The following is a 22,848-nucleotide window of genomic DNA, read 5'->3' as shown; positions in this document are numbered from 1 at the left end:
CAAGCTGAGAGCGAGCTGCCCCGAGACACCTCCGTGAAGAGCCCAAAGACAGCCGGGCCCGCCCCCACCCCCTTCATTCCCAGTAACGGACACGGATGGACAAACAGGGTCTGACTTCCCCTGACCTGGAAGGCCAAATGGCAAGTTCTTGGGAACTGGCAGCTCCTAAGCCACGACCTCTTGGTCACTTCCCTCCTGAACCAATTTGGATCCAGCACCTACTATATGCCGGGCTCTGGGCCAAGTGCTGAGAACGCAGAGGCAAAAACCAGGCTCTGACCTCAAGGAGCTCCCAGGCTAACGGAGGAGACCACAAGAACCAAGCTGCAGGGGGGCACTAGAATTCAGAGGGGTCGGGAAAGGCTTCTTGTAGACCAGAGGAACACGCCCCCTCACCGCAGGGGACCCCGGGGCTCTGTCCTGGGCCCCAGGGGACACACTCCCTCACCACAGGGGACCCCGGGGCTCTGTCCTGGGCCCCAGGGGACCCCGGGGACACGCCCCCTCACCACAAGGGACCCCGGGGGTCTGTCCTGGGCCCCAGGGGACACGCCCCCTCACCACAGGGGACCCTGGGGACACGCCCCCTCACCGCAGGGGACCCCGGGGTTCTGTCCTGGGCCCCAGGGGACACGCCCCCCTCACCACAGGGGACCCCGGGGCTCTGTCCTGGGCCCCAGGGGACACACTCCCTCACCACAGGGGACCCCGGGGCTCTGTCCTGGGCCCCAGGGGACACGCCCCCTCACCGCAGGGGACCCCGGGGTTCTGTCCTGGGCCCCAGGGGACACGCCCCCTCACCGCAGGGGACCCCGGGGTTCTGTCCTGGGCCCCAGGGGACACACTCCCTCACCACAGGGGACCCCAGGGCTCTGTCCTGGGCCCCAGGGGACACACTCCCTCACTGCAGGGGACCCCGGGGTTCTGTCCTGGGCCCCAGGGGACCCCGGGGACACGCCCCCTCACCACAAGGGACCCCGGGGCTCTGTCCTGGGCCCCAGGGGACACGCCCCCTCACCACAGGGGACCCCGGGGCTCTGTCCTGGGCCCCAGGGGACACGCCCCCTCACCACAGGGGACCCCGGGGTTCTGTCCTGGGCCCCAGGGGACACACTCCCTCACCACAGGGGACCCCGGGGCTCTGTCCTGGGCCCCAGGGGACACGCCCCCTCACCGCAGGGGACCCCGGGGTTCTGTCCTGGGCCCCAGGGGACACACTCCCTCACCACAGGGGACCCCGGGGCTCTGTCCTGGGCCCCAGGGGACACACTCCCTCACTGCAGGGGACCCCGGGGCTCTGTCCTGGGCCCCAGGGGACCCCGGGGACACGCCCCCTCACCACAAGGGACCCCGGGGTTCTGTCCTGGGCCCCAGGGGACACGCCCCTTCACCACAGGGGACCCCAGGGACACGCCCCCTCACCACAGGGGATCCCGGGGTTCTATCCTGGGCCCCAGGGGACACGGCCCCTCACCACAGGGGACCCCGGGGCTCTGTCCTGGGCCCCAGGGGACACACTCCCTCACCACAGGGGACCCCGGGGTTCTGTCCTGGGCCCCAGGGGACACGGCCCCTCACCGCAGGGGACTCCGGGGTTCTGTCCTGGGCCCCAGGGGACCCCGGGGACACGCCCCCTCACCACAGGGGACCCTGGGGACACGCCCCCTCACCACAGGGGACCCCGGGGTTCTGTCCTGGGCCCCAGGGGACACGCCCCCTCACCGCAGGGGACCCCGGGGTTCTGTCCTGGGCCCCAGGGGACACACTCCCTCACCACAGGGGACCCCAGGGCTCTGTCCTGGGCCCCAGGGGACACACTCCCTCACTGCAGGGGACCCCGGGGTTCTGTCCTGGGCCCCAGGGGACCCCGGGGACACGCCCCCTCACCACAAGGGACCCCGGGGCTCTGTCCTGGGCCCCAGGGGACACGCCCCCTCACCACAGGGGACCCTGGGGACACGCCCCCTCACCGCAGGGGACCCCGGGGTTCTGTCCTGGGCCCCAGGGGACACACTCCCTCACCACAGGGGACCCCGGGGCTCTGTCCTGGGCCCCAGGGGACACGCCCCCTCACCGCAGGGGACCCCGGGGCTCTGTCCTGGGCCCCAGGGGACACGCCCCCTCACCACAGGGGACCCCGGGGTTCTGTCCTGGGCCCCAGGGGACACACTCCCTCACCACAGGGGACCCCGGGGCTCTGTCCTGGGCCCCAGGGGACACACTCCCTCACTGCAGGGGACCCCGGGGCTCTGTCCTGGGCCCCAGGGGACCCCGGGGACACGCCCCCTCACCACAAGGGACCCCGGGGTTCTGTCCTGGGCCCCAGGGGACCCAGGGGACACGGCCCCTCACCGCAGGGGACCCCGGGGTTCTGTCCTGGGCCCCAGGGGACACGCCCCTTCACCACAGGGGACCCCAGGGACACGCCCCCTCACCACAGGGGATCCCGGGGTTCTATCCTGGGCCCCAGGGGACACGGCCCCTCACCGCAGGGGACCCCGGGGTTCTGTCCTGGGCCCCAGGGGACACACTCCCTCACCACAGGGGACCCCGGGGCTCTGTCCTGGGCCCCAGGGGACACGGCCCCTCACCGCAGGGGACTCCGGGGTTCTGTCCTGGGCCCCAGGGGACCCCGGGGACACGCCCCCTCACCACAGGGGACCCTGGGGACACGCCCCCTCACCACAAGGGACCCCGGGGCTCTGTCCTGGGCCCCAGGGGACACGCCCCTTCACCACAGGGGACCCCAGGGACACGCCCCCTCACCACAGGGGACCCCGGGGTTCTGTCCTGGGCCCCAGGGGACACGCTCCCTCACTGCAGGGGACCCCGGGGTTCTGTCCTGGGCCCCAGGGGACCCCGGGGACACGCCCCCTCACCACAAGGGACCCCGGGGCTCTGTCCTGGGCCCCAGGGGACACGCCCCTTCACCACAGGGGACCCCAGGGACACGCCCCCTCACCACAGGGGATCCCGGGGTTCTATCCTGGGCCCCAGGGGACACGGCCCCTCACCACAGGGGACCCTGGGGACACGCCCCCTCACCGCAGGGGACCCCGGGGCTCTGTCCTGGGCCCCAGGGGACACCGGGGACACGCCCCCTCACCGCAGGGGACCCCGGGGTTCTGTCCTGGGCCCCAGGGGACACACTCCCTCACCACAGGGGACCCCGGGGCTCTGTCCTGGGCCCCAGGGGACACACTCCCTCACCACAGGGGACCCCGGGGCTCTGTCCTGGGCCCCAGGGGACACACTCCCTCACTGCAGGGGACCCCGGGGTTCTGTCCTGGGCCCCAGGGGACCCCGGGGACACGCCCCCTCACCACAAGGGACCCCGGGGCTCTGTCCTGGGCCCCAGGGGACACGCCCCCCTCACCACAGGGGACCCTGGGGACACGCCCCCTCACCGCAGGGGACCCCGGGGTTCTGTCCTGGGCCCCAGGGGACACACTCCCTCACCACAGGGGACCCCGGGGCTCTGTCCTGGGCCCCAGGGGACACGCCCCCTCACCGCAGGGGACCCCGGGGCTCTGTCCTGGGCCCCAGGGGACACGCCCCCTCACCACAGGGGACCCCGGGGTTCTGTCCTGGGCCCCAGGGGACACACTCCCTCACCACAGGGGACCCCGGGGCTCTGTCCTGGGCCCCAGGGGACACACTCCCTCACTGCAGGGGACCCCGGGGCTCTGTCCTGGGCCCCAGGGGACCCCGGGGACACGCCCCCTCACCACAAGGGACCCCGGGGTTCTGTCCTGGGCCCCAGGGGACCCAGGGGACACGGCCCCTCACCGCAGGGGACCCCGGGGTTCTGTCCTGGGCCCCAGGGGACACGCCCCTTCACCACAGGGGACCCCAGGGACACGCCCCCTCACCACAGGGGATCCCGGGGTTCTATCCTGGGCCCCAGGGGACACGGCCCCTCACCGCAGGGGACCCCGGGGTTCTGTCCTGGGCCCCAGGGGACACACTCCCTCACCACAGGGGACCCCGGGGCTCTGTCCTGGGCCCCAGGGGACACGGCCCCTCACCGCAGGGGACTCCGGGGTTCTGTCCTGGGCCCCAGGGGACCCCGGGGACACGCCCCCTCACCACAGGGGACCCTGGGGACACGCCCCCTCACCACAAGGGACCCCGGGGCTCTGTCCTGGGCCCCAGGGGACACGCCCCTTCACCACAGGGGACCCCAGGGACACGCCCCCTCACCACAGGGGACCCCGGGGTTCTGTCCTGGGCCCCAGGGGACACGCTCCCTCACTGCAGGGGACCCCGGGGTTCTGTCCTGGGCCCCAGGGGACCCCGGGGACACGCCCCCTCACCACAAGGGACCCCGGGGCTCTGTCCTGGGCCCCAGGGGACACGCCCCTTCACCACAGGGGACCCCAGGGACACGCCCCCTCACCACAGGGGATCCCGGGGTTCTATCCTGGGCCCCAGGGGACACGGCCCCTCACCACAGGGGACCCTGGGGACACGCCCCCTCACCGCAGGGGACCCCGGGGCTCTGTCCTGGGCCCCAGGGGACACCGGGGACACGCCCCCTCACCGCAGGGGACCCCGGGGTTCTGTCCTGGGCCCCAGGGGACACACTCCCTCACCACAGGGGACCCCGGGGCTCTGTCCTGGGCCCCAGGGGACACACTCCCTCACCACAGGGGACCCCGGGGCTCTGTCCTGGGCCCCAGGGGACACACTCCCTCACTGCAGGGGACCCCGGGGTTCTGTCCTGGGCCCCAGGGGACCCCGGGGACACGCCCCCTCACCACAAGGGACCCCGGGGCTCTGTCCTGGGCCCCAGGGGACACACTCCCTCACCACAGGGGACCCCGGGGTTCTGTCCTGGGCCCTCTGCTCTTCCCCCTCTAGACCTCCTGGGGATTGAATAGCCATCTAACTCTGTGCCGAGGACTGACTCCCAGATCTCCCTTTCCTGCCGGGGTGGCATCCGAAATGCCCTCCCCCCAGAAAACAGAACTCATTCTCTTTCCCCCTAAACCCTCTCTACCTCCTACCTTTCCCTTTCCTGTGGAAGGCACCTCCATCCCTCCAGTCCCTCAGGCTCCCCGACTAGAAGTCATCCTGAACTCGTCTCTATCAGCCCCTCCCAAGTCCAATATGGTGCCAGAGCCTGTGGTTTTCACCCCTTCTCTCCTGATCCCGGCCCTCCCTCTCGAACCCCTTCAGTAGCTGCCGGGGGCTGGCCTGCCTCAAGTCTCAGTCCAGTCCACCCTCCGTCTGACCATCACGGGGATTTTTTCCCCCAGAGGTCCCACCGTGTCCCCCCCCCCTCCCCGAATCAACAAACTGCAGGGACTCCCCGTTGTCTCTTTAACAGGATTCCCTCTTTTGTTTTGGAAAATCCCATTCATAGTAGGAAGCAAAAGCCCAGACTGTGGGGAAACCCAGAGAGGCCCAGCTCGAAATCAGGAGGAAGGAGGCAGAAGGACAGAGGCAGAGCCAGAGAGATGGAGAGAAACACCCATGCGGAGGGAGGAGAGAGAGGGTGAGGGGCAAACCACCCCGGGGCACCCTTGCAGCCAGCAAACCTCCCAAGCTGGCCTGACCGCAGGAGGGGCGCGCAGGGTGCACTAACCTGTAACTCACACCAGGCAACCTCCACCCAGGTTTCCGTGTCTAACCCTTTGAACACTGTCTTGAAGGCTCCTCGGCCCAGCTCGATGTCAAACTTCAGGAAGCGACCGCTCGGGGAAGTGGCCACCGCCTTCATTTCTGCTTCTTCCTCTATCTCTTTTTCGCTTTTCTCCTTAGGGGTCTCAGCAGTCGGTTTGGAGCCTGACGGTCTCCCGGGGCTAGCCAGGCGAGCTGTTTTTGGAGTGCCCCGGGGGTGGTCGGCTTTAGGAGACGGCTCGGAACCCTGCTCATCATCCATCATCTCGGTGCTCTTCCGAAAGACCCTGGTCCTCTCGGTGGTCCTCCCGGAGGTCTCCCCAGTTGCGGGGAAGCCGCCGGCGTCTTCCTTTGGCCCCGTCTCCGTCGCTAACCCCGCGGCCACCGGGAGAACTCCGCTGCCCAAAGAGCCCCCATCGGGTTTTTCTGAGTCTTCGGTGCTCGCCGGCTCGCCCGAATCTGTCGCCATCGCAGTGAAATTAAGATTGGCACAAGAACTGTTCACACTCGTCTCTTCAGGCCAGGCGCATCTCAGACATCAACATCACTGGGGCGTTTGTCCTTTCATGCTGTTACACGGAATTCCCATAGCAACCTGGGGTAAAGAGCACCCGGTCAAAACTCCCCCCGCACGAAGGCGAGCGCCACGCGGAAAGCCACCCTTCCCTCCTCCGGACAGAGGACCGAGCCGGCCCCCGCAGCCCTCCGCGGCCCCGCCGTGGCCTTTAGCACGCCAGGCCCCTCTCCAGGCGCCCGCTCTAGAGAGACCCAAGCTTCCCCATCGAGGAAAAGTTTAGGAAGCAAAGCTAAATAAAGGGGCGCGAGGCTTTCAGTGAGGCAGAAGAACGGCGCGGGCCAGCCTTTCGGCACTGGAGGAGAAAGAAGTCCCAGCGAGCACGACCTCTGCCGGAACAGGTTACGGGAAGAAGCCAGAGACCCGGAGGACCCTTGGGTGAGATGGCACAAAGTGATGCAAAAGCTGGCTCTCTAGCCTGACTCGTTAGGCCCTTGCCAGACATCTCCTCACGTTAGATTCAAGGGGCCTTTCTGCCCAGCGAGCGACCCGAAGAGACACTCCCGGCTGGGCCGGCCGGCACCCTGGAAAGGTTTTGTAGCGGACCGGATGGCTCCACTCAAAGGCCAGCGGGGAGGCGGCCGAGCCAGGGAGATCCCAGACTGCACCAGGCTTTCCAAAGGCCCGGGAGATGCTGCCGCAGTACTATTACCCCCCCCCCTCGCCCCCCCCCCCCCCGACTCACATCCCCCCTTTATCTCCCCCCTCCATCTCTCTCCCTCCCCCACCTCCTCTCTATCCCCCACTCTCCCATCCACATCCCCCCTTCTCCCCTCCCCCCTCCCCCTCACTCCCCCATCCCATCCCCCCAGAGCACTCGACCTACCCACTTCCCACTGGAGTGACAGCAAGCCCCGGAAGATTTCTCAAGTCCTAAGTGTCCCACCCCCCATCCCCCCGGGGCCATCCTCCGCGTTGGGGTGGGTACCTGATGGCTGCTGCCCAGACACCTCATCGAAGAGAGATCACAGTTACATAGGGAAGAAAGGAAGCCCCCCGAACAGCTCCAATACATGTTCCAAAGTGCTTTCCTGCCTGTGACGCCCCCGGTTCCTCACTTGTTTTGAGGTGACTTTCTCCTCCAACCCTAATATCAGGCTTGGTGCCAGTGGCCAGAGTGGAGAATGGCCAAGCCCACCCAGTTCTAGAAGATTTTCATCAGCGGGCCGGGAGGGAGGCTGGGGGAGCCCGGTGGGGGAGCAGCGGTGGGCTGGTAGCAGGGGCCCGCAGGGCCAGCCTTGGAGTGGGGCCGGGGCCAGGCTCTACCATTCTTTAGGAGCCCTGCCCCGCAGCATCATCAACAGCTCATTGTCTCATGTCACAGAGGGCGAGCCGGGCCCTGGCTGGAGGGAGGCTTGGGGGAAGCCAGGTAGAGGAACAGGGATGGGGGTGTGGGCGAAAGCTCTCTCTCCCAAGGAGCCCCCGCGAGCGGCCCGGCCCTTCTCTATGGCCAGCAAAGCCCCCCCCCCCCCCCCCCCGCTTTCTCACACCACACTTAGAGATGAGCTCTCACTGATGTGCACCCAACACAAAGCAACCCAACTCCCTCACCCCCAGATGAGGGTCTGAGACCTCTGGGGTCCCCAAAGCCCAACACTGTCACTTTACGGAGCAGGAAACTGAGGAAATCCAGTGGGGAAACTCCCTTGCTTGTGGTGGGGGGGAGGGGGAGGGAGAAGTATTAGAGCAAGAATTAAATAAGGTCCCCTGACTCCAAGCCCGATGAGCTTTTCAGGAAGGGGTTAGCAAGGCCGGGACCTTGCACTGGAGCCAGCCCCTCTCCCCCGAGGCAGACCGCCGTCACTCCACACCTTGGGGCAGCCAGAAGAGGCTGGAGGATGCCCACGTCTAAGACCGCCGATGTTTGGGGCCTTTTCCTTTAAGTCAATCTGGTTCATCTGCACCCGGGAGGGCCGTGGGCCCGACCCCTCGGCCTAAAGAGGCGATCTTCGGCAACGGGGGGAGCTGAGGCCGATCCCAAAGCAAAGGAGTCTGGCCGGCTGTCCCGGAGCCCCCACAGCCCAGCACATTTAGGGGGGATCCTGGGAAATGCTTTTCGGTGCTTCTATAGGAAGCCAATTCCATTCAAACACAGTGATCCTGATACTTTTTGAAAAACCAAACCCAGCTTCCTGGGCTAAAGATGGATTCCCCTGACTTTCTGAACCCAGAAACCTAGTCTCGTGGGATCCAGGACTGGCTTAGGATACTCCAAGTTTGGGTTCTTTAAAATATTTTCTCTCTCCCACGTTCATCTAAAACCTCTTTTAATATGTTTTTAAAACTTGGCGTTCCACAACCCCCCCCCCCTTCTCCTTCTCCCAATCCCCCAATTAAGAAGGCGCATGTAAAGTGAGGCAAAACATTTCCGTAAAGGTCAAGGTGTGGAAGAAAACACAGAGCACCCCCCCATCCTAACGAAAAATAAAGTTACAAAGCAAAAGCCAGCTTCGTTCTGCATTCAGACACATGAGTTCTTTCGGGGAGGGGGGAAGCACTTTCATCTGAAGTCCTTCCGAGTAGTCTAGGGTCGTGGTGTCGCTGAGAACAGCAAAGTCATCCCATACGGACCGCCCCTCCCAACATCACCATCCCTTTGTACGGGGTGCATTTGGCTTTTCCCGAGCCCACGGAGGACTTGCCAGGTTTTCCTGAGAACACCATTTCCCATAGAACAATGGGATTCCATCATAATCACAGGCAAGCCCTCCACTGCCAATCCTTGGCCCTGAGAAAAGCGCCATGATATTTTTGTACATACCAATAAGATACAGCGCTTAAGCCCCCCTCCCCTGCCGTTAAACCGTGGGCCCTTGAGGGCAGGCACTGGCCGGCTTGGCCACACCGCCAGTATCTGGCACGACGCTCGGCCCGGGGCACCTCACGCACGCCGAAAAAACAACCGATGGCGGCCGCCGGCCTTCTTGGAGCAACCTTCTCTGCCGGAGGACCACCGTTACCAAACAAAGGAGACGGCTCACCGAGCCGAGTGGGGTCCCCCTCTAAGGGCCCAAGGGGAGCTTTCAGCCACACAGATGCTTAAGAATACGGACTTCTCCAGCGAGAATGAAAGACGGAGTCTTTCCTAAAGGGGACATTGGTCCTGGCCTGCCATCGCTGTCCCCACAGCACCGGTCCCAAGTACTCAGCCTTCTTGTACCCCCCCCCCCCCAATCAGAACAGTCAGGTCAGTTTTCCCAAGCATCTGCCCGCTCTAGACTTTTAAGGCCTTGACCTCGTGCCCTTCTGCCAAAGCCTTTACTTCTTAACTGATAGGAGCCCTGCCCATCCATCAGGCCTCCAGGGCTACTTTAACTTTGTTGTTTTTCTTTTGCCATCAAAGAACAGAAAACTTTTCAAACCTACTTGGTGGGCCGTTTTTTGGCCTACTGGATACCCCTGACCCAGAAAACAATCCAGACCACAGATGAATCACCAGCAAGTGTTCCCGTTCCCTGACCGCTCTTCCCCCAGGCCTGCCAGACAGGGAGCTGCTGCCATTCTCCTCGTTTCACAGCTATAGCTCTGCAAGCTCCAATAGCCTGGGCCCCTGGCTGCCACAGCAGCTACCTCCTTGGCCCTTGCACTGGCACCTCGAGCTGGGGGTTAGACTGCCCGCTCTGGCCCCTTCCCGCTCCCCCTAAGGGTCACGAGATTACACGAAGGCCACAAGTAATGGCAACCGCCTTCGACTCCCACAAGTTTCTCCTTGAATCAAACGGCTCCAAAGTCTTTTGGTCCCTTACAGCCGAGCAGGCTAAAATCATCCTTTAACCAAAAGGGAAGGGAGGAGGGAGGAAGAGGAGGAGGAGGAGGGAAGGGGAAGACACTTGGAGGAAGGAAAAGAGGGAAGGAGAACGGGGAGGAGGGAGGGAGGAAGAAGAGGAAGGGGAGAAGAAAGAAAGGGAGAGGATGAAGGAAGGGGAGGAGGGGGTAAGGAAAGAGAGGAGGGGAGATAAGGAAGAAGGGGAGGAGGAGGAAGAAGAAGAGGAGGAAGAGGAGAAAGAAGGGGAGGAGGAAAAGGAGGAGGAAGAGGAAGAAGGGGAGAAAGGGGAAGAGGGAGGGAGGAAGGGGAAGAAAGAAGAAGGTGAGGAGGAAGAAGAGGAGGAGAAGGAGAAGAAAGAAGGGGAGGAGGAAACAGAGGAAGAAGAAAAAGAGGGAAAAGGAAGAGGAAGAAGGTGGGAAAGAAGATGAAAAGGAAGGAAGGGGAGGAGAAAGGAGAAGGGAGGTAAGGAAGAGGAGGAAGGGAAGGAAGGGGGTGAGGGAGGGAGGGAAGGAAGGGAAGGAAGAGGAGGAGTGACAGAGGAGGGAGAAGGGGGTAAGAAAGGGGAGGAAAGGGAGGAGGAGGGAAGGGAAAAGGGGAGGAGGGGAGGTAAGGAAGGGGAGGAAAGAAGAAGAGGAGAAAGAAGGTGACAAGGAAAAGGAGGAAGAAGAAGAGGAAGGGGAGGAAAAGGAGGAAGAGGAGGGAGGAAGGAGGAGGGAAGAAGGGGAGGAGGGGGTAAGGAAGGGGAAGAAGGGGAGAAGGGAGGGAGGAGGGATGGAGGAAGGGGAGGGAAGGGAGAGAGAGAAGGGGGGTAAGAAAGGGGAGGAGGGAGGAAGGGCAGGAGGAGGGAGGGGGGAGGAAAAAGGGAAAGAAGGGAGGTAAGGAAGGGGAATAAGGACGAAGGTAAGGAGGAAGAGGACGAGGAGGAAGATGCGAAAGAAGGAGAGGAGGAAAAGGAGAAGGAAGAAGAGGAAGAAGGTGGAAAGGAGGAAGGGGAAGAGGGAGGAAGGGGAGGAGAGGGGGTAAGGAAGGGGATGAGGGGGTAATGAAGGAGAGGAACAAAGGGGTGGGAACAAAAGGGAGGAGGGGAGGGGGATAACGAAGGAATGGAAGAGGAGGAGGGGAAATGAAGGGGAGGGGGAAGAAAAGAAGAGGAAAAAGGGGAGGAGGAAGAAAGGAAGAGGAGGAAAGGAAGGAAGAAGGAAAAGGAGGAAGGGGAGGAGGGAGGAAGGAAGGGGGGAAAGAGAGGAAGAGGAAGGAAGGGGGAGAAGGGGAGGAGGGGGAAGGGGAGGAGAGAGGAAGGGGAAGAGGGAAAAGGGGAGAAAGAAGGGGAGGAAGTAAGAAGAAAGAAGGCGAGGAAGGAAAAGTAGAGTGAGAGAAAGGAAGAAGGTGAGGAGAAAGAGGAAGAGGAGAAAGAGAGAAAAGGGAAGAGGAAGAAGGTGAGGAAGGGAAGGAGGAGGGAAGAAGGAAGAAGGGAGGGGAGGAATGAAGGGGAGGAAAGGAAAGAAGGAAGGGGAGAAAGGGGGTAAGGAAGGGGAGGAGGGGGTAAGGAAGGTAAGGAAAGGAAAGAAGGGAGGGGAAAAAGGAAGAAGAAGAGGGGAGATAAGAAAGCGGGAAGAAGGGGAGGGGAGGAGGGGGTAAAAAAGGGGAGGAAGGAAGAGGAGGGTGGGGAAGGAAGAAGAGGAGGAAAAGGAGGAGGAAGGGGAAGGAAGGGAGAAAGGGGAGAATAAAGGGAGGGAGAAAGAGGTGAGGAGGAAGAGAGGGAGAAAGGGGAGAAGGGGAGGAGGAAAAGGAGGGGAGGAGGGAGGAAGGGGAGGGGGGGTAAGGAAAGGAAGGAAGGGGAGAAGTGAGTAGGAAGGGGAGGAAGAGAAGGAGAGGAAGGAGAAGGGGAGGAAGAAGAGGAAGAAGGGAGGAGGAGGAAGAAACTCTAACTTTCACCAACACTTGTTGAATTAAACACCTTTAACACGGGAAATTGAAGGGACCGCAATGCAATCTGGGTGGCTGGAGAGGCCATTTGCCGAAGGGTAAGGGAAAGACTGGGCAGCAGGTGGTCGGCGCTGTGCCGCGCCAGCACACTGCTGTCAGGCGTGCGGGTGGCTGACGGGCCCGCTCTCCTCCGCGCCTCTCCGCTGACCGGCCCGCTCTCCTCCGCGCCTCTCCGCTGACCGGCCCGCTCTCCTCCGCGCCTCTCTGATCCTCCTCCAGGAAGGCCGTGCTGGCTCTCCTTGAGAAAGCCTGGCAGGCGGCGGCCTGGAAACCGCTCCGGTCAAGGGGATTATTTCCTGCCCTGCCTAACTGAAAAGACGCCATGAAAGAAGTTTCAAAGCCAGTGCGGGAGGGCAGAGGCAGCCCAGTGAAGTGAGTGTGTGCTCAGTCTGCTCCTCGTCAGCCCCGATGGCCTCAGGAGGCTTCCTTTCGTGCCAGAACTCAATCATCAAGGAGCTTGACGAGGCTCCTTGTCTACAACAGAGCTGTGAGAAGTCACAATTTCTTCCAACTAAAAAGCGAAATTTCTACCATTAGGCACGAAGCCACGAGGCAACCCTACCTACACCATCCCTACACCTGGACACCCGTTCGGGATCGTGGGGCATGGGTGTGTAGGGGTGGGAGTATAGGGGTAGAGCCGTGTGGAGGTGTCTGTGTAAGTGTAGGGAGGGTGTAGGTGAGTGTGGGTATAGGAAGGATGTAGGTGTAGATGTGGGTGTAGTGAGGGTGTAGGTGTGGGTACAAGTACAGTGGGAGGCATAGGTGTAGGGGGGTGTAGGTATTGGGGGGGTGTAGTTGTCAGGCTGTAGATATTGGGGTGTAGGGATCACCTCCACCTTTCCTACACCCCCTATACCCGCAAAGACCTCCCCCATACACCTGCAGACCCCTGCCCCCTGTACAATCACCCCCAATACCTCCACCCTCCCTCCGCCTAGAGACACCTATGCCTATACCCACACCTACCTCTACGCACCCCCTACCTCCACCCCCCCCACCTTCAGGCGGGGGGCCAGGAGCTGTGATCCCACTTCATTTCAGAACCAGTCCGGACCGTCCAACTTTATGGAAATTCCCAGAATCCTCTTCCTGGGCCCAACCCCCCCCTCCCACCCACTTCGGACAGATAAAGAAGCCGCTGGGAGAAGAGCTACTTTGCTTCCTTGGTCCCCACCCCAGTCAAAAGGCCAGCGTGTGACTAAGAAAGTACTTCCCCTCCGGATCTGGGAGAACGTTCCGCACCAGGGGGCTGAGGCTACTACCTAGGAATCCAGGCCACTCGGAAAGTGGCAACAGCAGCCCGGGGGGGAGGAGCAGAGTCCCTACTTTTCTTTCCCATCTTCCATCTCCCTGCCCCCAAGTTGGCACAAATAACTCAAGGGAGCATGAGACTCCATCCGGCAGACCCCCCCAGCTTGGCCACGGAGTCACGGCGAACGGCCCCTCGTGGACAGCCTGGCCTTCTGCCAAAGACCCCTTCAGACGCCGTTCCCATTGGCTGAGGAAGGCTGGCTGCTGGCCGGCTCTCTGTGGAAAACCACAACCAAGATGACTTTGGGAACGAGCCAAGGAAGGAGCCCTTCCTGCACTTCGCCTCCGCTCAACCTGCTCCGCCGCCCCCAACCCATGACCCGAGCCTGGCTTTCCTTTCCATTTCTTATTTCCGGGGGTGATTTTGTAGCAACTTCGACTTCTGACGAGAGGGACAAGTTCGGGTCAAGGGGGTAAAAGTCATCCACTTTGGGCGCAAAACCACCTGAGCTTTTGCCACTGGCTCAGAGCGATCAGTTTCAGCCAAGGGTTAATTAAAAGTCAAGTCCAAGGGTTTGAGGGCAGTGTAAGGGCCTGGAATCAGGAGCCCTGCACTCCCTGAGTTCAAAGCTGGTCTCAGACACTTCCTAACCGTGACCCTGGGCAAGTCCCTGACCCGATTTGCCTTCCTTCCTCATCACCAAAAAGGGCTGGGGAAGGAAAGGAAAAATGGGAACCGGCTCCAGAGTCTCTGCCAAGAAGATCCATCTCAAAGGGGGTCACGAAGAGTCAGAAGTGACTCTTCCTCCTCCTCCTCCTCCTCACCAACAACAACAGGTTCGGAAGCAGTTTCTGGGACAAACCGGGAAGACTAGTCTTGTGGGGCTATGGCCCAAACACCTGCCTAAGAGCGTGGAGCCTCGGTGTCTTCAGTTAAAGAACAGGGACCCAGATTGATACCTCTCCTCTGCCCCGCATGCTAAGGAGACGTTCGCCATACAAACGGAAGGAAGGGCACGCTCGCCCCGACGCACTCAGCTGAGGAACGGGCACGGCTGGCGCAGAACCGACCCGCGCGCACTCCCCCAAGTCCCTTCTTGGGAGGAAAGCGCGCGTGGTCACCAAAGGCAAGTCAGAGGGCTGATCCCGGGACCTCTGGCAAACAGCCCAGCAAAGCCATCCATCCTCACCATGTGGGCTGCCCCATCAATGTGGTGACGCCATGGTCACCGACCTCCCTGGGCCCCCCCGCACAGGGACGGCTAGCTGCTCAGGTCCCTCCCTCCCTCCCAACTCGCCAAATCCGTGCTTTGGTGAGTTGAGAGAGGTCCCGCCTTGCTGGGCGACTGGCCCAGCCAGGGGTCTAGCACCTGCGGGAGCCGAGCCATCCAAAGTCACCCACCCAAGGAGATCTTCAGGCCATCCCCTTCTCCAAAAACGGGGACCACCCGAAAGAGGAGGAGGGAAGGGGGCCGGGGACAGAAGAGGCTGGGGGCTTTGCAAAAGTACTCCCTGAATTAAAAAGCAAAAGCAAAAGAAGGCAAGAGCTGACTGGCTCATTCCCGTTAGGAAAGAAGATGACCCCGTGGCCCCGCTGTATACAGTTGCCTTGGCACCCAAGAGCACAGGCGGACTCCAGAAAACCAGTTAATTTTAGCAGGGGGGGAAGGGGAGGAAGACGGAGGGGAGGGGGAAAAGGAGAGGAGGAAACCAGAGGAAGCCGGCTCATCTCGGGAGACCCGGCCTCCCCAGTTTTTAGTGGAACAGTCCAGACACAAAAGACCCCCAGGCGAGCTGGCCCCAATTCCCCAGTTTCGGTAGGTGTGGGGGGAGGGGAGGGGGGGTCTCCCCTCCCCCCTCCCAGCCGGCCCAGCGCTTTGTCCCCCCCCCCTCCCCTTCCCTCTCACTCGGGCCACGTGCTGGGGATCCCCAGGCTCCCGATGTGGGCGGGGGTGCCAGCGGCCGCCACCGCAGCTTACTCCCCCCTCCCCGCCCCCTCCCCTGCGGCCAGTCCCAGGGCCCTCGGGGCCTCCCCAGGTGCCAGGCGCAGCCTTCCACGAGCATCTTCCAGCCGGCCCCAGAGGCTCTAACCCCGCAGCTTTCACAGACCAGGCCCGCCTCCCCCAATTCACAGCCAGTTCAGAGAAGGGAGGGATGGGGAGGGGTCCCCCCACCTCTGCTCCCCACTCCACCTCCGCGCGCAGCACCTCACCTGCGGCCCCGGGGTGGGGGTGGGGGGCGGGGACCGGAGTAGGCTAGGGAAGCCGGCTCGGGCCGGCGGCGGGGTTAGGGGGTGGGGGCGCGGCCTGGGCCCCCTCCTCTCCCTCCCCCCCCCCACCCCCGCCTCCTCCTCCGCGCCGCCCTCGGCTCGGCCTCAACCCCAGCTCCGGCGCGGCGGGGGGCGTCGAAGGCGGCTCCGGTCGCTGGGGAGAGGTTCGCGCTGGCCGGGCCGCTCCTGTCCAAGCAGCTCCAGGCCTGTCCGCGTTTCTCCTCACCCGGTAACCAGCAGCCCACCCGCCCGGTCGTTCGATCGCTCCCTCGCTGGCTGCGCGCGCCCCGGCCTAAAAGCCGGCCGCCAGGGGGAGGCCGCGAGGTTGGAGCTCGGCCGCTGGCGGGCTAGGGGGGTGAGGGGGGGAGTGAGGGGAGGCCAGGAACCGGGAGGGAGGGGCTAGCGAGGGCTCCGCCTCCGGGTCGCTCGCTGCGCTTGCGCTCTCACCCGCCGGTCGCTCGGCGCCTGCGCCCAAAGTGTGAGAGAGGGGAGGAGGGGGGGGGGGAAGGGGGGTAGAGACGCACCGAGCAGACCGGCGCCCTTCGGGAATGCCAGGTGGGCTCGAGTGCCAGGACCGACCCCTTCTGACGGTCTGGGGGATTCGAGCCGCAGCCCGTCAGGCGCGCGCACGTAGATTCCGAAGAAAGAGGGCCGACGCAACAGAAGCCAGGCATTCGGCGCGCACGCGCACCCACTCGCGCCCCTCCCCCCCTTCCCTACCTCTCTTCCCCCCACCTCCCCTCCCTCCGGCTGCAGCTTTGGACCCGCACGCACGTTTCCGACACACACACACACACACACACACACACACACACACACACACCCACACCCACACCCACACACACCCACACACACACCCACCCACTACACACAGACACACACACCACACCCACAGAGGCACACACACACCACACCCCCCTCCCCTCCAGGTACGCTATTACCGGGACTGAACTGATCCCCCCAGTAGGAGCCGGGTGACAGACGAAGAAACCTCAGCGGGTGTCCCCGCACCCTGCCCTCCTTCCTTTGCCCGGTTCCCCCTGCCCATTAACTACTCTTATTCTCCGTTCTCCCCCTCCATCTCGTCCCTCCTTATCCTCTCCACTTTTTCTTTGCCTCCACACTCCGATTTCCCCTCTAGCCATCCTCTCCCTCTTTCTCATCTCTCTTCTCCCTACTTTCTTCCTCCCATCCATCGTCTCCCCTCCAAACCTTCTTTCGAGTCCCTCCATGTCTTTCGCTCTTCTCCTTCCATCCCACTTGCCCCCTTCCCCTCCCTCCTCTCCCCTATCTCCTTCCCCCTTTGCTCTTCGCCATCCCTCCTCCCGCACTTTCCACCTCTTTCCCCTCCGTTCTCCTCCCTCCATCCTTCCTCTCTACCTGTTTCCTCACTTCTCCTTTCCCGCATCCTCCAGCCTCCCCGGGGGACCCAAGCCCACCCTACCTAAAGCTCCCCGGGGCTCGAGGGCATCGAAGTCGTCGCGTGGCCGGTCTGAGACCCTGGGGTGTGCGCGCCTGGCAGCTTACAGCGAATCCGGAGAGGGACTGGCCGGGGGGCGGGGCAAACGCGGGGCGGGGCAGCGGAGCCTTGGAAGTTGCCTAGGCCCCGCCCTAGGCGGGGCGGAGCGTCCCACCCCGGCACGTGCTGGGCGCGTGCCGCCACCGCCGCTCCGACTCCCGCAGAGCCAGTCGGTGACGTGACGGCTCCGCCGCCGCCGCCGCCGCCTCCGCCTCCTCCCCTACCCGGTGCCGCCGCCGGGTGCGAGCGCCGCCCCAGCGTCCGGCTCCTTTCACCTGATTGGAGTGAGACGGTTCGGAACGCCGGAGGCGCCGCTGACGCCAGCCGCCAGCGGGAACAATGGACCGACGGCGTGGGGGGGGCGGGGGGCGGGCCGAGGGAGGAATTAAGGGAAGGCGGGGAAAGGTCTTCCCCTCCCAGTGCCTGTTCCGTTACCAAGGCAACCGGGAGCTTCCCTTCCCCACTCCACCGCTGCCGGGCACTGCCTTTGGGCAGCTCCCTCTGGGTTATTTCCAGGTGCCGCTGGGCCTCGCCTTCCAGTCCCACGCAGTTTCTCAATTCAGCTAGCTGCTTCTCCTCCAGGCGCGCCTGCCTTTCCCCCCAACTTTAGCCCCACAATATCCTTCTTAGAGACCCTGCCCACAGGAAACCATCACCCCCCAACTCAGGAACCCTCCGGGCTTCCCTACTGTTCTTAGAAGCAAGTGGAACGTTGGTGTCTGCTTGCCATTAGGGGCCCTTCCGGGGGGGGGGGGAGAGCTAACCCTGCCTTTTCTATGGCTCTGTGTGCCCGACCACAGCAGCTTCGGGTTCAGATACTCCGGCCCCCCCCCCCCCCCCCCCCCCCCCCGCCCCAGGACTGGGATCCTCTTCTGTCACCAGCCTTTGCTTCCCGTCCTACCCCTTGGGTTATGGCCAAAGTGGATGCCGGTACAGCCTTTCCTGAATTTACCTGGCTCTGATTGGAGCACAGTCCAGACTTGGGCATGGCTCCAAATTCAAAGCCCAATTCACTTGAACGTACACCTTATTATGGATGAGACATTTCCACCCGTGTCTTCGGGGCCCACCTGTGTGGGGTGAAGGGAGCTGATGGGAGTCAGAAAGATCTGCATTCAAATCCAGCCTCCAGGCTGGGAGAGCGCTTTAACCCCTCAGAATCCCTCCACAGCCCCCGGAAGCAGTGACAGATCTCATTAAGGAAGGCAGGCTCCTCCCTGGGATCTCCATATACCAAGGAAATGGTCAGTCCTTTTCCCCGCCCCCCCCCCCCTCCAATAGAATGCTCAGGGTTACTGATTATTCTTCTTTGGCCTCTGATTAGCTAATTGAATGCTCTTTCCTACTGCACTGCATTTCTCCTAGGATCGAGACAAGGTGTTTCTTTCAAGAAGTACAACTGGGCTAGCTGTGTGACCCTGGGCAAGTCACTTAACCCCAGCTTCAGAAAAAAAAAAAAAAAAGAAACCGGGAGCCATGACTTCAAATTCCACTTGGACAGGACTAGAAGCAAGTCAGTTTCTGTTACTGGGCTTCAGTTAGTTCCCTGATGGACAAATGGCAATAAATATACTAGATTTCCTACTTGAGTTCTGAAAGTGCTAAGGGTTAGAGTGGCCACCACTGCCCCTGCCTCTGCCCCTGCCCCCGCTGCTAGCAGCAGTCCTGGTGATGGCAGGGCCCTCCCATTTTTTAGTAGCCTTTTTCCTCATCTGGATTCACATCCCAACTCTGGTCCTCACTAAACGTGGGATCTTAGAGATGAAGTTTCCTTTAATGGGCTCCTGGGTTCTGGGGGGCCCGTCCCAAGCCCAAATCCCTGTTCATCTGAACGAATATTAGGCCCCCTCTTCTCCCCCTTGAGCCCTCGACTAGCGTCGTGCTGCCCCATGCTAAGGAGCACACTTCCAAGAGGCCCCCAGCTTCCAGGTGCACATATAAGGCCGTGAACCTTCCAGGCTCTGTACTCCAATCTGCCACAGGCAGGGGCAGGGAAAGACAGGATCTGGAACGCGCGCCCGCGCGACCCGAAGATGCCTTTGGTGATGACGGGAGGCATTCTGTAATTGGGCAGCGCGAATTTCCTCCCGATGAACGCCGACACAAAGCGAAAATATGATTCCCCAGAACGAGTCCCCGCAAAACCTCTGCAGCTCTGTCATTCCATTTTCCTGTCCCTTGCTCCATTAAATGGACCGAAGCAAACATGGCCCCCTTGCTGTGGCGGGGGCTTTGTGCCGGGCAACATTTCGGGGCCTCCCCTCCCCCACAGCTGTGGCTTCCAATTCTAAGAAAAAGTCCTCAGCCAAGCCTGTGGGGGCTCAGCCTTTCTCTTTGTTTCCCTTCGGAGAAGTTTCAGAGCTTCTGTGGACCACCGACTGGGGGAGTAGGAAGAGTAGGGTAATTATAATGGCTCTTTCTAAACATGGTTTTCCCTAACCCTGCTACTGGCCATGATCTTCTCCCGCGGCTTCCTTGAATCCTCACCCTTCTTCGCCCCACACATTCAATCAGTGGCCAAATTTTGCCACTTGAATCTCGTTACCTCTCCTCCATCCATCCAAGCGTTTCTCGGCACTCACCTTGCAAGTTCACTTCCTGTATGAGCGCCTCCAGCCAAAGTAATTGCCCTTACATCTGACAGCATGACACTCCAATGGATAGAATCAGTTTACCTTTCCTGGAACAAACAAAGTTGCCAGATTTTCAAGATAGAAGGAATCCTGGAGATCAGGAGATAGGATCTTCATTTGTGTGGCCCAGGTCCACATCCCCCAGTAAAACAGAGGTAGTGGGGGCAAGTTCCAGAGCTGAAAGTGACCTCGGTCTTCTAGTCTGACCCCATCATTTGGGAGGAGAAGGTACTTAAGCCCCCAGAGAAGCAGCAGCTTAAAAATCACCAAGTCAGGAGGGACTGTTTCCATGGGAGAAATTGAGGCTCGGAGAGGGAACAATACCAGTTGGCCACAGGCTTTTATGCATGGGAGAAATTGAGGCTCGGAGAGGGAACAATACCAGTTGGCCACAGGCTTTTATGCATGGGAGAAATTGAGGCTCGGAGAGGGAACAATACCAGTTGGGCACAGGCTTTTATGCATGGGAGAAATTGAGGCTCGGAGAGGGAACAATACCAGTTGGGCACAGGCTTTTATGCATGGGTTTCTACATTCCGTGTGTATTTCTACCAAAGGAGATATTTGTAAAAAGCGCTCAACACCGTGTGGCGCATGGCATAGGCCCCATACAAATGCTGCTTCCCTCATCCTTATATAGAGGGGAAGGTGAGGCGGGGGCAAAATGTCTCTTGAATGACATGGATGGAAAGAGAGAGAACCGAGAAGTGGAAAGAGACACGCGCACAAACAGAAGGGAGAGGGGGTGTGGGTTGTGGAGAAAAGAGAAGGGAGGAAGGGAGGAGGAAGGGAGGAGACAGGGAATATCCGAGGCAGAGATAGAAATGAATAGAAAGGTGCACCAAGTCTAACAGAGGGAAGGAGGAAGAGATTGAGATACACACAGACTCCAAAAAATCCCCAGAGATCCCACAGAGAAGGAGAAAGACAACAGGTGGCGCAGACCTGTTTACATGGAGTGTGATAGGAAGAGAAAGAAAAGCCGGACAGAGATTCCCACGGAAGGTCAGCTCACCCGAAGACACAGGGGGGAATCTTTCAGGGACGCCAAAGCAAAAAGAGTGCGTCAAGTTTTCCTGCCCTTTTGAATTTTGGCAGCAGACAATTCTCACTCTGGGGGAGAACGCAAGGATCAGGAGCCCCCAGCTGACGCGTGACACGGAAATGAGAATAAGCTCAGGGAATTCTTTGAAGTTAGTCAAAGCCACCTGGGGGGGGGGGACTGGCAATCTCAAACCTATGGGGGGGGATGGTGTGCACCCCCTAGGCCAGTGGGCCTCAGACTTTTTCTATAGGGGCCCAGCTCCCTGTCCCTTGGCCTGTGGGAGGGCCGGACTAGAGTAAAAGCAAAAGCTGGCGCTCTGTCTCCGCCCCTGGGCCTTAAGGCGGGGGCGCAGCCAAGTCCTGGGAGGGAACATCTGGCCCGGGGCGCAGTTTGAGAAGCCCTGCCCCAGGTGATGCCCCACCTTGCCCCTTTTCGAAAAGTGTGAGCCCGTGTGTGCCAGGGAGGGGCCGCCAGTTGCTGCTCCCGTCTCAGGGACTGGCTCTCCCCAGGTGGGAATTCGTGGGGAAGCTGGACGCGGCCGGGGGTTTATATTTCCTGAGCTTTGTCTTGGAGGGGGGGAGGACTCGGCAGCTAATTGTGGAATGGAAAACCAAACAACTGGAGGGAAGCGATTAGGCCCCGCCGCCCATTCCCTCGGGTTGGCTCCAGGTGTCCTGGGGAGGGCTCTCCTTCTCAAGCCGTTCTCCAGACGGCTGGCCCGGCCGCTCTCCCAGTCCTCGCCTCAGGCTAGTGCCAGTTTCTCCTCCCTGGTCTAAAGCGCTGAGTTTAGCCCTTTGAATTTCCTGAAGCAAAGCTAAAGCTTCTCCAATGCTGGGCTTGTGTAAATCAGCGTGGGGGCCTCGAACTTGTGATTTATGATCAGCACCCGTTTAATTTGTATACCTCCCGTGCAAAGGGCTTTTCAAAGGAAAAAGTAAAGCAGGCAGAAGATGCATTCTGTGGTGGGCTATCTGCCACCGTGAGATAAGGCTGGCAGGTAATGCCTGGGGGGCAGAGTAGGCCCTGATTTAAAGGGACCGATGGAGGCGATGATGGAAAGGACACAAACAAAGACTTCCTTAGGGACAGAGAGAAGTAGTCACACACGGACTGGGGCGGAGGGCACAGAAAGACAAAAATCCATCAATTGATTGGTAAATAGTAAGTGCCTACTATGTGCAGGCACTGTCCTAAGCAAAGGAGGCAAAAGACTCTCAAGGAGCTCATATTCTAACGGGGGAGACGAACAAACAAGGTGCAGCCGAAATAGAAAAGCATTAGAGAGGGAAGCGCCTAGAATTCCAAGGAGTGGGGAGAGGTTTCCTGAAGAAAAGGAGATTTTAGCTGGTAGAAACGAGCGAGTATTCCACAGGCAGGGGCCCAGCTCGAGAGAACGTCCAAAGCAGAGAGGGGGAATCTCTTGTTCGAGGGATGGCCCCGGATGGAAGAGTGAGGGAAGAAGCAAGGAAGGAGGGAGCAGCTTCCGGAAGGCCGGAGAGCCAGAAAGCATTTTGTATTGGATCCTGAAGGAAATAGGGAGCCCCTGGCGTTTATTTGGTGAGGGGGGAGGGGGCGGGTAACAGACCGGGACTTGGGGAAGATCGAGTGGGCAACTGAATCGAAGATGAACCGGAGTGGGGAGAGACCCAGGCCCGAAGAGTCTCCATTAGCTATTACAATAGTCTAGATTGGAAGTAATGGAGGACAATGGGGGGGGGGGGGGCGAGATTCCCCGAGAAAGGCACGGAAGCGGAGCGGGCAGAGTAAGGGGTGGTGGAAAGAGTCCCAAAGAGCCCAGCGTGGAAAGCCGAGCTGGGGGATGGGCAGGCGGCCTCCTTTCTGGAGGAGCCGGGGCCGCAGATGCTTGGCCGGAAGCCTTTTCCGATCCGTCCCTCCCCGCCCCCCCCCCCAGTTGATTTCCCCCCCCCCCCTTGCTCTTGCCTGGAGTTGCCTTCCCCAGGAGACTGGGAGTTCCTTGAGGGCTGGGACTGGCTTTTGCCCTTCTCGATCTCCCCAGCTTGTATTTAGTATAGTGCCCGGCACGCAGTAGGCACTTAATGCTTTTATTGACTGACTGTAAGAAAAGGAGAGAACGTCAAGAAGACCGCCGGAAAAAAAAAAAAAACGGACGGGGAGGGTCGAATGGGGTCGGGTCAGGTCGGGTCGGGTCAGATGGG

At 61.3% G+C, this 22,848-nt stretch overlaps 1 protein-coding gene across 1 annotated transcript in view; it reads right to left on the bottom strand.

Annotated features, from left to right (window-relative positions):
• Window positions 1–17,156, bottom strand: part of WNK3 (WNK lysine deficient protein kinase 3) — a 52,381-nt gene extending 35,225 nt beyond the window's left edge. Inside the window, exons 1-2 of the mRNA XM_074277623.1 lie at window positions 16,919–17,156; window positions 5,591–6,220 (exon numbers count right to left, since the gene is read on the bottom strand). Coding sequence (XP_074133724.1) covers window positions 5,591–6,094 — 504 coding nt within the window. The 5' untranslated portion in view covers window positions 6,095–6,220; window positions 16,919–17,156. The remainder of the gene's footprint in view (window positions 1–5,590; window positions 6,221–16,918) is intronic.
• Between the last annotated feature and the right edge of the window lie 5,692 nt (window positions 17,157–22,848).

This window comes from Sminthopsis crassicaudata, chromosome X (assembly GCF_048593235.1).
Source record: "Sminthopsis crassicaudata isolate SCR6 chromosome X, ASM4859323v1, whole genome shotgun sequence".
Lineage (NCBI taxonomy): Eukaryota > Metazoa > Chordata > Mammalia > Dasyuromorphia > Dasyuridae > Sminthopsis > Sminthopsis crassicaudata.
Note: the sequence above shows the minus strand (reverse complement) of the source record. Positions and strands in the feature narration are given on the sequence as shown.